General features: G+C 36.3%; 1 protein-coding gene across 4 annotated transcripts in view; it reads left to right on the forward strand.

Annotated features, from left to right (window-relative positions):
* The window catches only part of LOC144209268 (partitioning defective 3 homolog), a 234,425-nt gene that overhangs the window by 76,853 nt on the left and 140,578 nt on the right, over positions 1-16,994 (forward strand). For all 4 annotated transcript variants that reach the window (XR_013329067.1, XR_013329066.1, XM_077735472.1 and 1 more), the window contains 2 exons: positions 7,214-7,367; positions 12,473-12,656. Coding sequence is in view for 2 of the 4 variants with exons in the window: in XM_077735472.1 (XP_077591598.1) it covers positions 7,214-7,367; positions 12,473-12,656 (338 nt within the window). In the remaining 2 variants the exon portion in view is untranslated. The remainder of the gene's footprint in view (positions 1-7,213; positions 7,368-12,472; positions 12,657-16,994) is intronic.

The raw sequence follows: 16,994 nt of genomic DNA on the forward strand, positions 1-16,994 counted from the left end.
ATAACCACTAGATTTAGCCAAAAAAAAACATGCAAATCTTCAAAAAGTCTCATTTCCCTCCGTGAGATAGGCAACAGTGATTTACATTTTTTTCATCCTTAGTGTGATTTACTTTGGCCAAAGTGGGCCTTTGATCTGATATCTAAGAGACCCCTTCCCTGGGTTATGATTGTCAGCTTTGCAAAAAACACTGCAGGATAGACCTGAAGAAATATTTTATCTGTAGTCAAACTTATATTCAGTAGCTGTTTGTACCAATGCTTTAAATTATAAAAAGAAAAAAAATCTGTTGGCTGGTTCCCTGCAGTCTTTTACATTGGCTTCACATACTAACCTAACACTACCTCGCTCCTGTAATACTGAAATTAAGTCACTCATTTCCTCTTTCAAGCAGAAAGGTCAACATCTCTTAAAGGTTTGATAGCCAGAATTTCCACATTTTGTATTCACTTAAGGAGTTCTAACTCTAAAAGCTAGTGTTAAATTCGACATTTACTTCTGCATCTCTTGTTACTTAAACATTTCTGCTGCTTCATAATGAGTTGGTGTAGCCGGTACTTTAAATTTTGTCCTTCAAATTACAGTCAGAGATAACTACACGCATGAAGCAAGTGTCCGAAAAGGTTATTTCATAGATGATGCTTTGGTGCTATTTTTTTTTCATTGTGCTCAAAAGTAGGGGGTAAAATAAGTATTTGAGATCAGAGGTGGATCTGATTCACAAATCAAAATTTCTCTTCCAACAACCATTATACCCAGTGCTGGATCCCTGCTCAGGCCGATAGTATATGGGGAACCACAAGCAGTTTGCCACTGTCACCCAGCAGAAGGCAACTGAGCACTGGAGGCCACCATTGAAATGAATCAGATCCATCAATGTCTGCAGGGGATAGGAGTCGAGGTGCACACACCAATGCGTCAGAGAGGGAACCTCAATGGGTGCGGCAGATCCAGGCTTCCTCACTCCGTGAAAATTACACTGATTTCATCACTGGTTGGCCTTGCGGGCTAAACTATCAGATGTTGTGGAACAGAGCAATGTAACATATCTTTGTAGTTTTAATCTGTTTTTGTGCACAGTAGAATATCAACTGCTCACAAACATGCACAGACACACATACATAAATACAAAAAGAACTGACTCTTATTCTGTGCCTTCTGTTTCTAGCCAGTGATGCAGAATAATTATTATTGAAATGTAAATAAAATGTCACACTTAATGGTGTGTAAGTTAAAGTATAGCATATAACAACACATTTTAATCAATGTGCAAAAGTTAAAGTATAGCATATAACAACACATTTTAATCAATGTGCAAAATAAAAATACACTCTGATCCTGAATGGGTATTTACAAGTAACAACATAAATACAATTTAGAGAATCTTGATAAATGCTCTTAGTTTCCTGGAAAAAAAAGAGATAATTTAGGCTTCAGATTTTTTGTTTTGTTTTTTTGTGTGCAGCCATATTTGGTTCATGGACTAAGGCGTTGCAAATTGGAACGACCCTGCCAAAGGTCCACAAGCGAAAATAGTGAGGCACACATTATTTAAGCCTGTGGCTCACGCTACAGACATTGCATGAGCCATCGGCATGCATTTGATTGACGGGTGAAGGTCAAGTTGGGATGTTTTCAGCCTATGCGGTGTATACACCCAGATTAAGGATTTGAGAGGGGCTTATTGTTCATAATTTTGGTGCTTCTGTGTACATTTTTTTCTTATTCATTCATATTTTGCAGTCTGATTAATGTTAACGAGTCAAACTCATAGACTATACTCATAAATAATCAAATAATGGTCAAGGGACTCTGCCAACCAAGGATAGAACTCAATCATAACGAGATTAAAGTAAAAGGAATTAAATATGTATATAGAATGATATATAGATAGAGAGAACTTTGTTGATTGGTGTATTTCAATCACTCGAGACCATCTTAAACACAGACACTATGCCATATTTCCCACAGAACAATTATTATTAATATTTTTTGTCTCCTGTGGCACGTCTACTACTTCAGTGCCCGAGATAGTCAAGGAAGATGATTGGTCACTGGCAATTCGTTTGAAGCAACATAATTGCATGGCTGCTTCATGCGGCCCTTAATTTCTTTCTATCTTTGTTCTATTAATATGTTGTCACGTGTGTTAAAGTTAAATCACAATTCAGAAGAAGCAATTTCGATTCCATTTATTTTAAGTCCATGCTGCTTTGACGTTCCAAGTTCAATAAAAGATAAGTCCTATAATGGATATTTTTAATTTATTTTAATTTTTTAAAATCACTTTCCTGCATTTAGCATAACTATTCCTTGCTCCTTCAAATTCATTGTATCTGTAAGAAATAAATACTCATTTATTTTAAGTTATAGGTATTTTGGTTTTAAGATGGTTATTTCACATTGTACTTGCACCTATTCTAGTTAAAATATAAAATAATATTATTGGCTTGACAATCAATAATATAGCAACAACAAAGAATTGTTCTAATGACATTGAATGGAAGTCTGAAGTAAAGTGAATGAGTCACTACCTTTTTTGTAAACATTTGCTTATTGATAAAGTTGGACTATATTAAATCTATAGCAATTATTGTTCCTGCTCATAAAGTACAGCGGGACATGATGTAGACAAAAAAAATTAAACCAATTTCAGTGCAGACTGGAGAAATGTAATTTGTTGGATTGATAAAATTAATGAACAGTTCTTTTGTTAACCAAAAAACATGAATACATTTTCATTATTACTTTTTTATTATTCTGTTAACACATCACACATGAATTTTTATGTTCATATCGTGATTGTTTCAGTTTTATTTCTTAGACCCTTTTCAAAGCAGATAACGTTTTTGTGACTCAAACTCTTGCTCCTCAAAAAGTCTGTTTTTGACATCTGGAGATTTTGCTTATGTAGCAATTTGGATTGAAATTATTGCCTTGAAATGTAAAACCAGTCATTTTATTACAGCTGCATTTCACTTTATTCTGACTGATAGTCCCGTGAATGTACTGAATTTGTGACATAGTATTTAATTCATCAAACACATATTTTCCTAAAGGATAAGCCCCCTATTAATGTTTTTTTTTTTTTTTTGTTTTACATACATGTATTTATTTCATAGATTTCAAATGTGTTTATTTTTTTAAGCATCATTTAATGTCTGTCACACAGCCACAGTTCATTTCTCTCCATTAATCACACATGTATCTATCTGAAAGTGGACAGCCTGATAATGAATATGCTCTGTGCTGGCACTGATTTTAAATCGACCACAGCACATAAACCCATTCCTGTCCCCTCTTTTGCGGTGTTATTTAATGTCAGAGATCTCCTGCACTGACAGACATTATTGACAAACTGACTCCATCTGCTTTTTGTCTGCCACCATTAGTCAGAACTTCAACATTGGGCATAAACCCAGCTTCATCGCTCATCTCTTGTGTCTGATATCACATTCTCAACATTCTTTAACATCATATTTTGGTTGTTTTTTCAACATATTTGCTTAGCACTACTGTCAAATGGGTTTTATGAACTCAAATATTTTGAAATAATAATTTGACTAGGCATATATCATTTTTAATAAAATTAGAAGGGGGTTATTATAGACCACATAGCCACACTTCGGTTGGCTATTATGTGAATGAAGGGAGTCTGTGAGGAGCAGTAATCAACAGAAACTTAGTGTTGTTAGACTATGACTTGCGGCTTGTTTGTGATGCAGTCCAACAGCCCTGGAGTCTGTCAGGAAACATTTATGTAAAGAGACAAGGGGGAAGGAAGTTGCTCCCCCTAACAAAGGACGTACTCGCAGACGAGAGAGAAACTGATCGATAAAACCTGGAGAGAGCTATCAATCAAAACCCTGGTTTAGTAAATTATGCTTTTATCAGTATTGAGCTGACCACTGTTACTGAATAACTTATAACGATGTAATACTGGCTAACACAATGCATTTATTATCATAAGGAGTATTGTGTTTTTGACAAATATTCAAATATTTTTTCCCTTTTCTTTACTGCTTCTCCTATTATTCAAATACGTTTTTTCCCTTTTGAATTGAGATATTTTCAGTTTGTTATTGTTTTTCCTGAATTTATTTATTGCAATCACATCGACACTCGTACAAAACTGCACACAATGTCCAAAGCCTTTCTTCAATTCAGGTAACCATGACAACATCACTGTTACCTAAATGGACATTCCGTACTGGTTTTGCATCAATCAAGTTCTATATATATACTGCTTATCCTGTCACGGTTGTGCAGAGCTGCAGCCTATTGCAGCCAGCAAAGGGCAAGTGGCAGACATCACTCTAGACTGATCAATCACAGGCCACATATAGAGACAAAACCCTTCACATGCCTTGTACTCAGTAAAGCACTATGCAATGCAGACAACGATAGTGACAGTGTTTGTGTACTTGTTTTTTGTTTTGTTTTCTCTTTTCCGCAATCTAAATACAATACTAATCTGCTTGTTGTGGTTTCAGGTATATATTTGTCAAACGGGTTAAAGTCCTATTATTTTTTTTGGATTCAGTTTGCAATCTGTTGTGACATTATTGTTGGAAATAGCAAAAGCAGAGTATCAGAAATACCATTTTGGTGCTCCCGCCCCATGAATTCCCAGCCCGCTCTCTGAGGATTAACTCGTTTAGGCGAAGCACGGGAAACTCAATAGGACCAATTGAGAAATAATATATTGAATCTGGTCGTTCAGAGGTCTTCTCGGCCCTAGTGTAGTACTACACTAGTGAAACGTTTCTATCAGATAGCATAGACAGCATAGTATTTTTGTGTCCATACATTATGAAAACAGATAGTAAAACACTTTTTTTCAGTTAATCCAAAGGCAATTTAAAATGTTTTCTTTTCTTGTACATATACAAGTAGAATTGCCAATTTGAATTAATGCATTGCTTGATGTCAACATGTCTCTTGATACTATAATAGGAATAGTAAAATCCAGTAAATGCAACCAAAAATGTATGTTCAGTGAGTGTGTGGATTGAAGTTTTGCTTAAAAGGCATAGGTGTCATGAAACGAATGAAAGTGGGGCATATTTGCCTGTAGAGATGCTGCTTCTGCCCGGGGCAAGATGTCGCATTTTAGGACTGTAATTACAACATTATGGCAGAGGTGACTGGATTAAGGCTCTGGCAGCAAGCTGGAAATCAGCTACAAGGCCAGTAAATGGCAACAGACTTGACATTATTAGCCTTAGGTGACAGTTTAAGACTCTCTGTCAACACTCGCTTTCCTTTCCTACATCTCAACGGAAGCTCAGGGAAATGCTGACAGAGACTAGAGCAATCTGTCTATGATTTTACAAAGAACACTGCCCCGCAGAAATATCAGTAATACATGCATAATTGGGTAAAAATGGTACTGTAAATGGAATCAACTGCAGTTATAGTTGACTTCTTCCTCAATAAGTCTCTAAGGATAATGCACATTAAACATAGTTTTGTTACTATAATACACAGACAAACAGCTCCTTGCACTGCATCTCTGCTTTTCACATTACATGATTTGATCACAATGCTGACTGACCCCACCCATCTGCCTTTGTGGGATCCAAATAAATGGGAAAAAAATCATTCAAGTTTCTGCAAACAGCCTTCCTAGAGCTGGAGATGTGGCTAATTGATGCTTGCGCTAAATAATGCAACCATGAAAGGAGCCCTCTTGGTGAATAACTAAATGTTTGATTACTACTCTGGCTTAATAATTTTTTCAGACCCGTCTCTTGGACAAGACAGCTTTTGTGGTAAATGTCCGAAAATAGCAAACCTTGTCAAGTTTTAGCGTGCGGAGAATAGTGACTCAAGTGAAACTAGGGACCCAAACGTGTATTTTTTCCCTCTGCACCATCTTTATCTGTTTCCACAAGAAAATGTGTTTACAAATTAGGGAATCTGTAAGGTGAATAGCTTCATGAAATATAATTTATTTCTTCTTACAGGTACTATTTATCTGCAATTGACTGAAAGTAGATAACAGTGTAGCTCACCTCATGCCAAATTGTCAGCTAGGATAAGATCTCAAGACAGTTGTGAGGATAAGCTGTGCAGATGATGGATGGTTGTATGGATGGATGCCTGAACACAAGACAGATAGATGGATGGATGAATGAATGCAAGACAAATAGATGGATGGATGAATGAGTTTTTTTTTTCTCTTGTCTGGATATTCTTAGCTGGGTGGAATATACTATAGTATAGATCTGGTTGTTTACCTTTTTTTCCCATATCAAACTACCGTCTGACGAGATTGAGTGATAGGATGTCAAGCATGTCAAATAAATCTTCATTTTACAGATTTAAAACCTCACTGAATGTCAGCCATCTAGGCAGGGGCATGTATTTATGACTGCTGCCATTGGCAGTGATTATATTATCCATTATACAATATGTGTTGACCCAGGCATTCGTTTAATGCACAAACTCAATGTCATTCCCTCTTCTCTGCCATCAATATTTTTTAGGTATTGTGCAGTTTTTTCAAATTCATTAAACATTGTAAAGCTAAAAGGTCATCGTCCAGTAGTTGTCTCTCAAATTTTAGTCAGGTGTGTCACTCCCTTGAGTCTTAAAGTGGCAACAATTATATTTTCCTGAACCTTTACTTAAACATGCAATTTACAACTTTCAACATAGTGCCAAATATTTCCTTTCTTGATCTTCCTCTCACATTTTTTTTGGCCATGCTTTTTATGACTATTGTTGTCTTACTTGATGCTGATATTATCCAGAGATTCCTGGTTTAAAGCATGCTTAAGTTTTAGAGTCACAGCGATCTAGATTTTGTAGCCCCCATAAATCTTTGTGGATATTCCCAACCATTCAGTTTTTTTACGTTCTATTTGATAAAAATTGAAAACAGTACTAAAATATAGTTTGTGTATATAATAAATCACTTTACATTAGCTACAGCAGGACTACTACCAAAATAAACATAACTCAATGACCCATTGGAGATCTTTTCTTTTCTTTAGGTCAGCCCACCCCAATAATTTAATCAAATAAATCAAACAATATTGACACATGCTAACATCATTTCCTCTAATGTGATTTGTAGAACAGAATTGTGTTAGAAATTGAAATGGTGAATTCCTCACAGGCTGAGCAACTGCCATCATAATTTGGGGAATGGTAGTAGGTTTCAGGTGACTGTCCATCATCAATAATGTGTCTTATTTGTCTGCAGGAGGTTCCTGGTATCCCACATCTACATGGCATTCCTATAAAACCTTCCAGCCTTAAGGATAACCATGAGCGCCGGATCTCCCACTCCCTATATGAGACTTTTGAGGGCTTCAACCATACATCCACTCCATCACCAAAATCAGTAGGACACTTTGGTGAGTCATATTGTAAAACAATATTTTTTTCACACACTCTACCACACATTTATAAGATAAGCACGGGCCTGGGGTGTAGAACATCACGGTCAACTAAAATATATTTGTCTTATATGATCAAAATTGATATGAACAATTGTTTAGGTGTCAATAGAAGTGGTTCACTTGTATTTATTGATATGTGATAAGAAAGAGAAGGTATTCTGAGGTGTTTTGGGGAATATTATCTGGTTTCATTCATCTTAACTTTTCATTTTCACTTGCGATTGTACAAACAATTTTGCCTCCTTTAGAAATGTAATGTGCCCCAAAAACAAGTAGAAAGGAGAGTTATATTTAGCTCTGCAAAAGCCGAACAAGGGATACATAAAATAATTCTAATACTCATTATATTTGTCCATCCTCTACATATAAAAAATATGCAATTCATATTTATAGAAGTGACTACTATTAGTACACCAAATTTGACTATTTTTGCTTTTTCCATCATTTGTGTGTTACCGGATTTCTACTATTTCAAGACTGTAAATGTACCTTTTCCACAATTTTAATGATAGTCCTTGCTAGCTTTTATTAAACCCCCCAATATACTACTTTCACAACCTTATCCTCACCTCCGTAGCTCTGTATCCCAAGGTACACACCACGTTTCACAATGCCAGCCCCAAAGGGATTAACGTCATGACTAATCTCCCCTGCGTTAACTCTACTGCTGACTGGTTTCACTCAAGCCAATTCCCAATCTGCCCAACTGACATCAACTGGCTGACATCTTAGCTCTTTGACTGTATTGGAATTGGCAATTCAATCCTCCACAAGTCACTGCTGTCATCTTACTATCGATGTTCTTTCCACGTTCATGTGCACATGTCAGGTAAACGGAGAGCCTTTTTTTAATGAAAGAAGAAATTATACATTTTCATCTAACCTGAACATCCTCAAATTATCCTTTTCATAAGAGTAGTATATTTTTCATATTGCTCACTGGTATTTGTATTCCCCTTCCTTTGTTCGTCTGTTCTTGAAGCACTCGACTTTGTGTCTGTTACATACAGAAGATGTGATGACATTGTGAGATGTCAGTGTTCTTCGCCTTTTTGCAGTCCTTCCCTTCTCATTTGTACGCCTATCAGACCCACAAGTTCAGTCAGAGTGGTGCCACTCTGCCACTGATGATATGAGATCAGAGGCTGTGTCAGACAGAATCTTCTGATGGTTAATTAAGCCTCCGGATCAATAGGCCTGACATCAACTCCATACCTTGACTCCCATCTCCTTTTTTTCCCTCCTGGTCTTTCATCACTACGCATCACCCACGCCTCCCATTCCGACATCAAATTAATCCAAATTGATTGTTTTTTTTCTTCTTCTTAGTTTGCTTATTTATTTCACTGGCTAGTCTTCCAATAGCTTATGTGAATAATATGACATCTACTCTATTTTCTGTATGGTCCACTTTTTTTTGCTCTTTGTTTCGCTGCCAGCTTTAAAGAAAAAATATTTTAAAGGCAGTAGCTCTTTAATCTCCCAATTTGATTCTTTTGATGTTGCCTGGTATGTGTGAGATGTGGCAGTTGTAGTTAGGGTGCCAGATTTTATGATGTGACTTGTCAAGGTCATGATGCTCACAGCCACTGGCCCTTGACTGTCAACTCAACGTGATGTATAAAGCTGGTAAATTATCAGAAAGGCTGGACATGCAGGCTTGGTAGTGTAGGCTCACTGAATCTATTTATCTGCATGCAAAATAGACTGTGTATCATTTTATGCATGGTTTACAAAGAGGTCTAAAACTGTGATTCTTTTTTTTTATGGTGGGCAGGGGATTGTAATGATCCTTCTTCTGAGAACACTGTTTTCACCAAAACATGTCTCTGGCAAAGCATTGTTTAAAAAAAAAACAAAAAAAAAGAAATAAAGCTTTTTAAGTTGGCTACATTTCAGGCAGTAATTCACAAGAAAATAATCTGACATGACATTTCAGCCAACTGCTATTATTGATTGCAGCAGAATTTATCCTTTATCTCTGCTGAGGTGTTTGGAGCTGTCATTCGGGTGTGTCCCTTTGTGTGTTTTTGTGTGTGTTATGTATCGATGACACACATAAACACACACACAAACACACATCTAGATATTAACAGCGAAAAGCAATCAAATTCCCTATTTTCTTCAGTAAACCATGCAATTCTGTGATATTGTCAGTTTCGTCGTCACACGTGCACGAGCCTCTGGGTTGGATCCATAACTAGCAGGGGGTGAAGTGAGAAATGTTCTGCTTGACTCCCGGCTCAAATTAAATGAGTTTCTGATAATTCAGTTGCATTCCTTCTTTCTAACCACCCTCTCTTTTGCCTTTCGGGAGTCGAATGATAGGATTTTTTGTTTCTGGGAGAAAAAAATAGAACAAAATAGAAATTGTGGAAAAACAAAGTGCAATGAAATGTCCAGTGTGTGCACAGTGTGACAATGACAGCCAGGTTATAATGCAAGGTTGTTATCACAACCGGCTTTACTTTCCGTTCTGCCCAGCCGAAATGGGCTGCTAGGTGTCAAGTCCACATGCTGGGGTGAAAATTGAAGACCACAATCTAACGGTGTATTAATGTAAACATTTGGAAGGGCCTCCAAACCAAGACGAGTACTGTATGAGGGTGACCTCATTCTTTTGTGCTCAATCTACACCATCATGATTGAAACAGAGAAATAGGAGTTAATTTCTCCTCTATTGGAATGAACATAGTTCTCTAGCCACAGAACATATTTATCTGTGTCTGCTCTTGCTGCCAAAGGGAGGAAGAACATTTCTTCTTCGCTATCACTAAATCGCTTCCATACAGCTGACCACAACTGTCCTGAAGGTTGTTGGGAAAAATGTGAATTCCATCTGTGATGAGCTCCATTGACAGGCAAGATTAGAACATCTCCGAAGTCTCATTCTTTTCAAAGTTCCCAAGTCTAAACATAAATTAATGACACACACTTTGTAAAGAAGTGTTGTAACAGAAACTTGTTAGAATTAGGATTGAGGTGTCCCATCAGCACCTCCATCTTCAGTTTCTCAAATCAAGCTGGAAATTGCTAATTAGTCACCTTCTCACCTAGAAAGTCAGATTATAAAAAGTAAGGAAGATCATTATTTCCTGCATTAAGACTCCCACACTTTCTTGACGAGCTCCGAGGTAAAGTTTTACACCCTGGAGGGAAATACTATAATAACAAATCCTGCCTCAACAAGCTTCTTAAAATTGCTTTCTCATTCCCATATAAGCCTGCTCTTTTATTGGGTGGGGGTTACTTTAAAACAGGATACTGCACATTAATATTTGTTTTGCTATGGTTGTCATCCTAAAACATTTTAATACATCTACATTGGTAGCAAAAATGTCCAAAGGCAATGGAGTCATTGGTTTGTATACATGAATAAATACCCACAAACACATAATGATTGTTAGTGTTATTAAAAAAAAACAACAACCTAAAATCATTTTTCTATTGTACCAAGAGTGAGTCACATTTCCTCTATTGTACATTTTTAAAGCATCAACACAGCCTTTAATTATTTTTCTTTTTCCAGATATGTGATTGTATCATATTGCATAGAATGAACAGAGAACAATAATTACCAATGAACGTAGTCCTATAGTTTTTTTTTCTGAAGGGAACATTTTGAAATTACTCAAATACACAGGACAAATCTAGGTGTATTTGTAGTTTTATGACATGTTTACTGTTGGGCAGGTCTCTTTCTTTCTATTAATTTGTTGTTTATATTAAGGTAATAGTTTTTGGCACCACCACACCATTTGTTTTTTTTTTTAGACTAACATCACAATAATTACATCATTATTAATTTCCAGCAAAACTGAACCCCCTAGCCAGCCAGCTGAGTTCAACAATTGCCTGGAGTTTAGCTGCCCCATGTTGATTTACAGTGCCTATGAATTCAATTACCCAGGGTTTGCTGTCAAGCTGCCCAAGTGAGAAATTGCCTTCATTTCACCTGTACTGAGTTTGCAGGCATTTGAAATCGTTCATATGTTAATGTTTGCTATCTAAATACCCCCCGATTCTTTCCACAAGAATCAATTATCACACATAGTTTTCATTTCCAAACATGTCACCTTACTCTGACACCATGAGACATATGCATGTATTTTACTCTATTATTAGTTTAGGGTGAATTTGAGTAGAACTTGCCATTCAGTCCTTATCGCCGCGCAGATGTTCTGTGTCTTTACTTCCCTCTTATTAATTTATTTTGTTCCGACAACAAACTGAACTGAATTACACACCTCGTGGTTTTAATAATTACTGTTGAAAATTACTTCCACAACGAGCATCTGTCATTTGTTGGCACCCTGCGAAATTAAATACCTGTTTGAATCATTTTGAAGTTTTGGCATTGAAAATATTGTTCTCTGTTGTTTACACCTACAGAAAGTTGTTTCTCAGCAATTAAATTATCAACATGTCTCTGATAATGAAAACACTGCATAGCACATAGGAATTGATGAATTCTAAAAGACTGGGTTTAATTGTATTCAGATACGTGCTTGAACTCTGTACTTGACACATCATTTCAACTTAAAAACTTCTTGTTATGACATTTGTTGAGACAGTGGTCTGATCACCTTGCAGATAAAATCACTGACTTGCTCCTCATTTGGACATCTCATAGGACTGAACAACCCTTCTACTGCCACTCTTGCTATTGGGTGTCAGCCAATGCAGCACATTTCCTATTGACTTTGACTGTTGAGTAGATGTAAAGGGGTAATTCAAAGAAGTCTGCTACAGGGAAGGTCATGCGGGACTGAATACAAATAAGAAAAGCCCTTCTTCTGCTGCACGTCTGAGAATACTTGAGGAGAAACTCATACTTAAAAATCTTGACGGGCTTAAAGTGACATTGGTATTTTGGCGTAGAAGTTAGTTTGGGTTTCTGTTGGTATTCAGCTTGATAAAACTGTACCTCATATGCAATGTTTTAGAGGAAAGAGTTAAATGTTTAATCAATTTTCTACTGAAAATCCACAGTTTACTTATAAATCTTTTTTTTTTCTGTTCACACAAGTTGCCTGATCCATTCTGCCCATGTGTTCCAGGTAAATACCAGTTCTCTCCCACTGTGAACATGCCTCAAGATGACATTATACTGATAGAGGATGACAGGCCGTCCGTGCTTCCTGCCCACTTCTCAGACGAATCATCATCAAGTTCTCATGAGGACCTAGGATTTGTGGGAGGCACAGTTCCATGGATTCATGACTTGCCCAGTCAAAATGAATGGTGAGCAAGGTCTTATTCTTCCTTCCTTGTTCAATCACAACCACTGCTATGAGGGGAAATTAGATAGGTGGAGTGATGTGATGGTGTTCAAGCTCATTTATGCTGTTATGCTTTATGTTGGAGTTACAGTTTGCTGAGCTATGAGCAGCCATTTTATCTGTAAAACAAACTGAAACATCCAAAACTTAAATGCAATGTCAATGCTTCCACGTCAAGGGTGCTCAAACTTTTTTTGCTAAGGATCTACTTTTCACCAAGACAACTACTTTTTTTCCGGGCCACCGACAAAGCTCAGAGTCACCTATGTCTAGGCATTGCTACTGCCTTGGCAATTGATGTGTTAAGCACCACTGATCAAGGCCAAAGCTACTGTATGGTATTGCCATTGTGCCTTTGCCATTATCAGAATACTCAGGATTATTTCAACCATATCATTTTTAATATTTAATATACATTATTTTGTTTTAAACTTTCTTCAGCTTTCCTCTCACATTCATTCAGCATCCCATAGCAGATGACAGTACCATATGGTTGTATCTCCTACAAACTCTCTCCTCTACCTTCTCCTGCAGTAACACTTGTGTACCTGCACACAGGGCAGAGGTTTGCTCTGTACTACTGCCCAAGGTTATGGTGAATAATTCATCTCGTCAAAGTCACACACATGAAGACTGGCAGGCACATGTTTCCTTTCACTCAAATGCTCACATGTGCTTAAATGCATTCTCCTCGTGACTGATGCGGTTCTCTTTCGCTTTTTTTAAAGTGGAACTTCCCTCACACAGGCATAGTAAGTAAGCAATGGATGTGGTCCACAACGAATACTTTGTAATACAAAACTCTCTTTTCTCGAAACATTCTTGTAGTCAGGGAGTTTGTATGTTTTAATTTTTGATTGTGATTGTCCTACTTTCCTTTTTTTTGACATTCCTAGCTAATGATGTGCGTGCCTCTGTTTGGTTGTTTGTATGTTTTATTCTTCATTTGTTTTTAGAACCAAAACGGCATACAAACTAACAGCTTTCTCTCTCACTCTATTTTTAATGGGAATAATTATAACCGTAGCTGTCTTTTCAGACCAACAAATTGGGAAAAGAATGGTCAATATGGCACTTCCGTTTTACTTCTGTGTGACTCATCAAAGAATGAAATTCAGAAAGTGTCCCACTTTAGGTTTCTCTGGATAAATCATGTTTAAAAATTATTCCTATTTGGTTTGGTGGCCTGCATTGATGCTTTTGCTTTGTAACATTAATTCTACCGCTCTGTCACAGTGTGTAACGGAATTCAAACAGGAAGGTCCTTGTCCAAGTGATTTACAGGAAAAAAGATAAGATACGCTGTCTGATGAAGTGGCTTAGAAGATTCATCTGGATGAATAATAGAGTGAAAGGTTTTTCTCCCTTAGAACAGGATGCCGAGTGGTGCAAAAAAAAACACCATTGTGTGATATGAATCAAAGAGAATTGGAATAATCTCATCTAATTTTTCTTTAGCATCCATACTATTAATTCAAATAAAGGTGATACATATTTTTCTGTGTGTGTGTATATATATATATATATATATATATATATATATATATATATATATATATATATATATATATATATATATATATATATATATATATATATATATATATATATATATATATATATATATATATATATATATATATATATATATATATATATATATATATATATATATATATATATATATATATATATATATATATATATATATATATATATATATATATATATATATATATATATATATATATATATATATATATATATATATATATATATATATATTTGTGTGTATATGTATATATGTATATATATGTATATATGCTCTTACACTCTGTTGCACAGATGACCTGGGTCTCACAGGTGTTTAGATACACATTGGGTGGTAAACAATATTGCACATTAACATATAAAGTGGAAAAGCTCCATATAGACATGAACAAACTTTCAGGCTAATATTGCAGCCAGTGTGCCTTCTCGGGTTGATCTGCTAATAGACTCAGCCATCAGGAATACTCTATAACTAAGAATTACATGTGCCTGTATGTTTTCCCCGAAATGGTAATGGTCCCCTCTAGCTTCATGAATATTTACTATGTCTCTGTGGTGCGCCGTTGGTACAAGCATGTCATACATGCTCCCTCTTTTCTCCTCACCTTGCATATGTTTCATGAGACTCTCCATGTGTGGTAGTACATTTTTTTGCCCTCCCGTGCAGGTGAATATCAGCATAAGCAATGGTGTTTACCAAACAGAAACCCAACTTTTTGTTTACCTGAATAATCTATTTTAGCTTCTGTTTAAGCCTGTTTATGAAAGCAACTGGAACTAAAACTATGCATGCAAACCATGCAAATCTGTATCCTAGTGACCTTCTGTTTCAACATTTTGCGCAAACTACCTTTGGAAATAATAGTAAAAGTCCTGTAAGAGGGGGAAATAATAAGAGCTTTTAGCATTTTAACAACACTATGGGGATGCTGTGACATATTTAAATCCTTGCCTGGAGAAGATGGAGGCAGGAAATGTTGATTTAAAATGCACTCAATGCGCAATGCTCAACGCTGGTTAATTTTAGATGACATCAGGGCGCTTAGCATAGATGGAAGCATCTGCTCAGAATGTTGGAAATTGCTTTTAAATGTTGCTTAAAAAAAGTAAAGCTGAGCGAACATTGTGTCCATATGGGTTAGCATTCATGGACATAAAGCATGTATTTTGATATTTTTAGTAAAAAAAATATAATTCTCAAAAGACACACAAACAAGCGGCCCTGCGATTAGCTGGCCACCAATTCAGGATTTCCCCTGCCTGTTCCGATAGTTGGCTGACATAGGCACCAGCACCAGCAGCATCCATGCTGAGTATAAATGGAATGGATTATGAATAAATAAATGAATCATGAATGAATGTGGTTCATTTAATAATTCATCATAAGGATCAGATTTATTACCCCCAAAAGTATAGAGTGTTCTTTATATGGCTTGTACTCCAAAAATTCAAGTCCTACTCAGTATATCAAATTACTGTATATCCATCTTACTAATTAAATGTATAATACTCTCCTTCAAACTGTGATTTTGAGGCATGTTTTTATTCAATGTTCTATTTTTCTCAATTCAAAATTAAAATAACCATTGATATTATTACCCTTATTGCAATTAACTTGATTTAAATATAGAGTGATGCAGTCCGAATGCCAATAAACATGTTTTTAGTAGCAATTAGGAAACATTTTAACCTTTTTTTTGGTGTTTCTTTTTCTATGATATGGTTAACCTTATCTTACTACTAACTATGTTAAAGTTCCACTTTACCTTGAGCCTTTTTGTGGGTATCCTGCTGAACATGCCAAGTTAATTTTTACTTTAATGGTTTGTCACTTCGTGTAGCCATTTATAACAACAGCAAGAATGAATGAAAAACAAATTCTTTGCTGTCCGAACTGTCTTGTTCAAGAAAGATACACTTGTTGAAACGTAAAACAAGTATGTTGAAGAGTTTGAGTTATGTGAGGGGGAAACGAGAGTGATGATGGGTGAATGAATAATACATCTATGCTGTCATTTTTTTCATCCTTCCTCACATTCTCTATTTCCTGTGTCAGCGGGATGTGGCCCCTGCATGGCAGCCCGAGCTTGGATGGGAAATGTTGTGTATGGTTGACACTAGAGTGACATATTAACGCCGGCCTCTCGGTGACATATGAACCAGCTCTTGTGTTGAATGAGCTCAACAAACCAAATCACAACTGTTTTGTAAACAAGTACAAGCAGGTTTTCCTGTAATGTGGCCTTTAGTCCAATTATTTGTAATATGGGGTTAAGTTTTTTTCATGACTAAGACTCTGTAAGACATTTGTAAGACTTCATTAGCACCACATATATTCAATTGAATGGCAAGGTGTTCACCCTAATTGTAATGCAAATACCATTACCCTTTCACCCAAACTCTGCCTCTCAGTCACCCACGATTTTCAATTAAGATCCAGACAATGATAGAGCATCTTAAAGGTAAATTGCAGTGAAAGCCTTGAAATATGTTCCTGCTGCAGCCATATAGGGGGAGTGGTGTTATTGAGTGACAGTGATCCCAGTGCACATGTGCTTAACCAATCCAGGAATCCATTGTGGTGCCCTTGACTGAGATATAATGGTGAAATGAATTGGCTTTGTATTTTTAATCGTGGATTGCTGTCATATGCAATTGAGTGCAATTTGTGTAAATATAAATTGCAAGATTGGATCGCTGCCATTTCATTATCAGGATGATGACATTTTCATATTAACACTTGGGTCCA

This window comes from Stigmatopora nigra, chromosome 16 (genome assembly GCF_051989575.1).
Source record: "Stigmatopora nigra isolate UIUO_SnigA chromosome 16, RoL_Snig_1.1, whole genome shotgun sequence".
NCBI lineage: Eukaryota > Metazoa > Chordata > Actinopteri > Syngnathiformes > Syngnathidae > Stigmatopora > Stigmatopora nigra.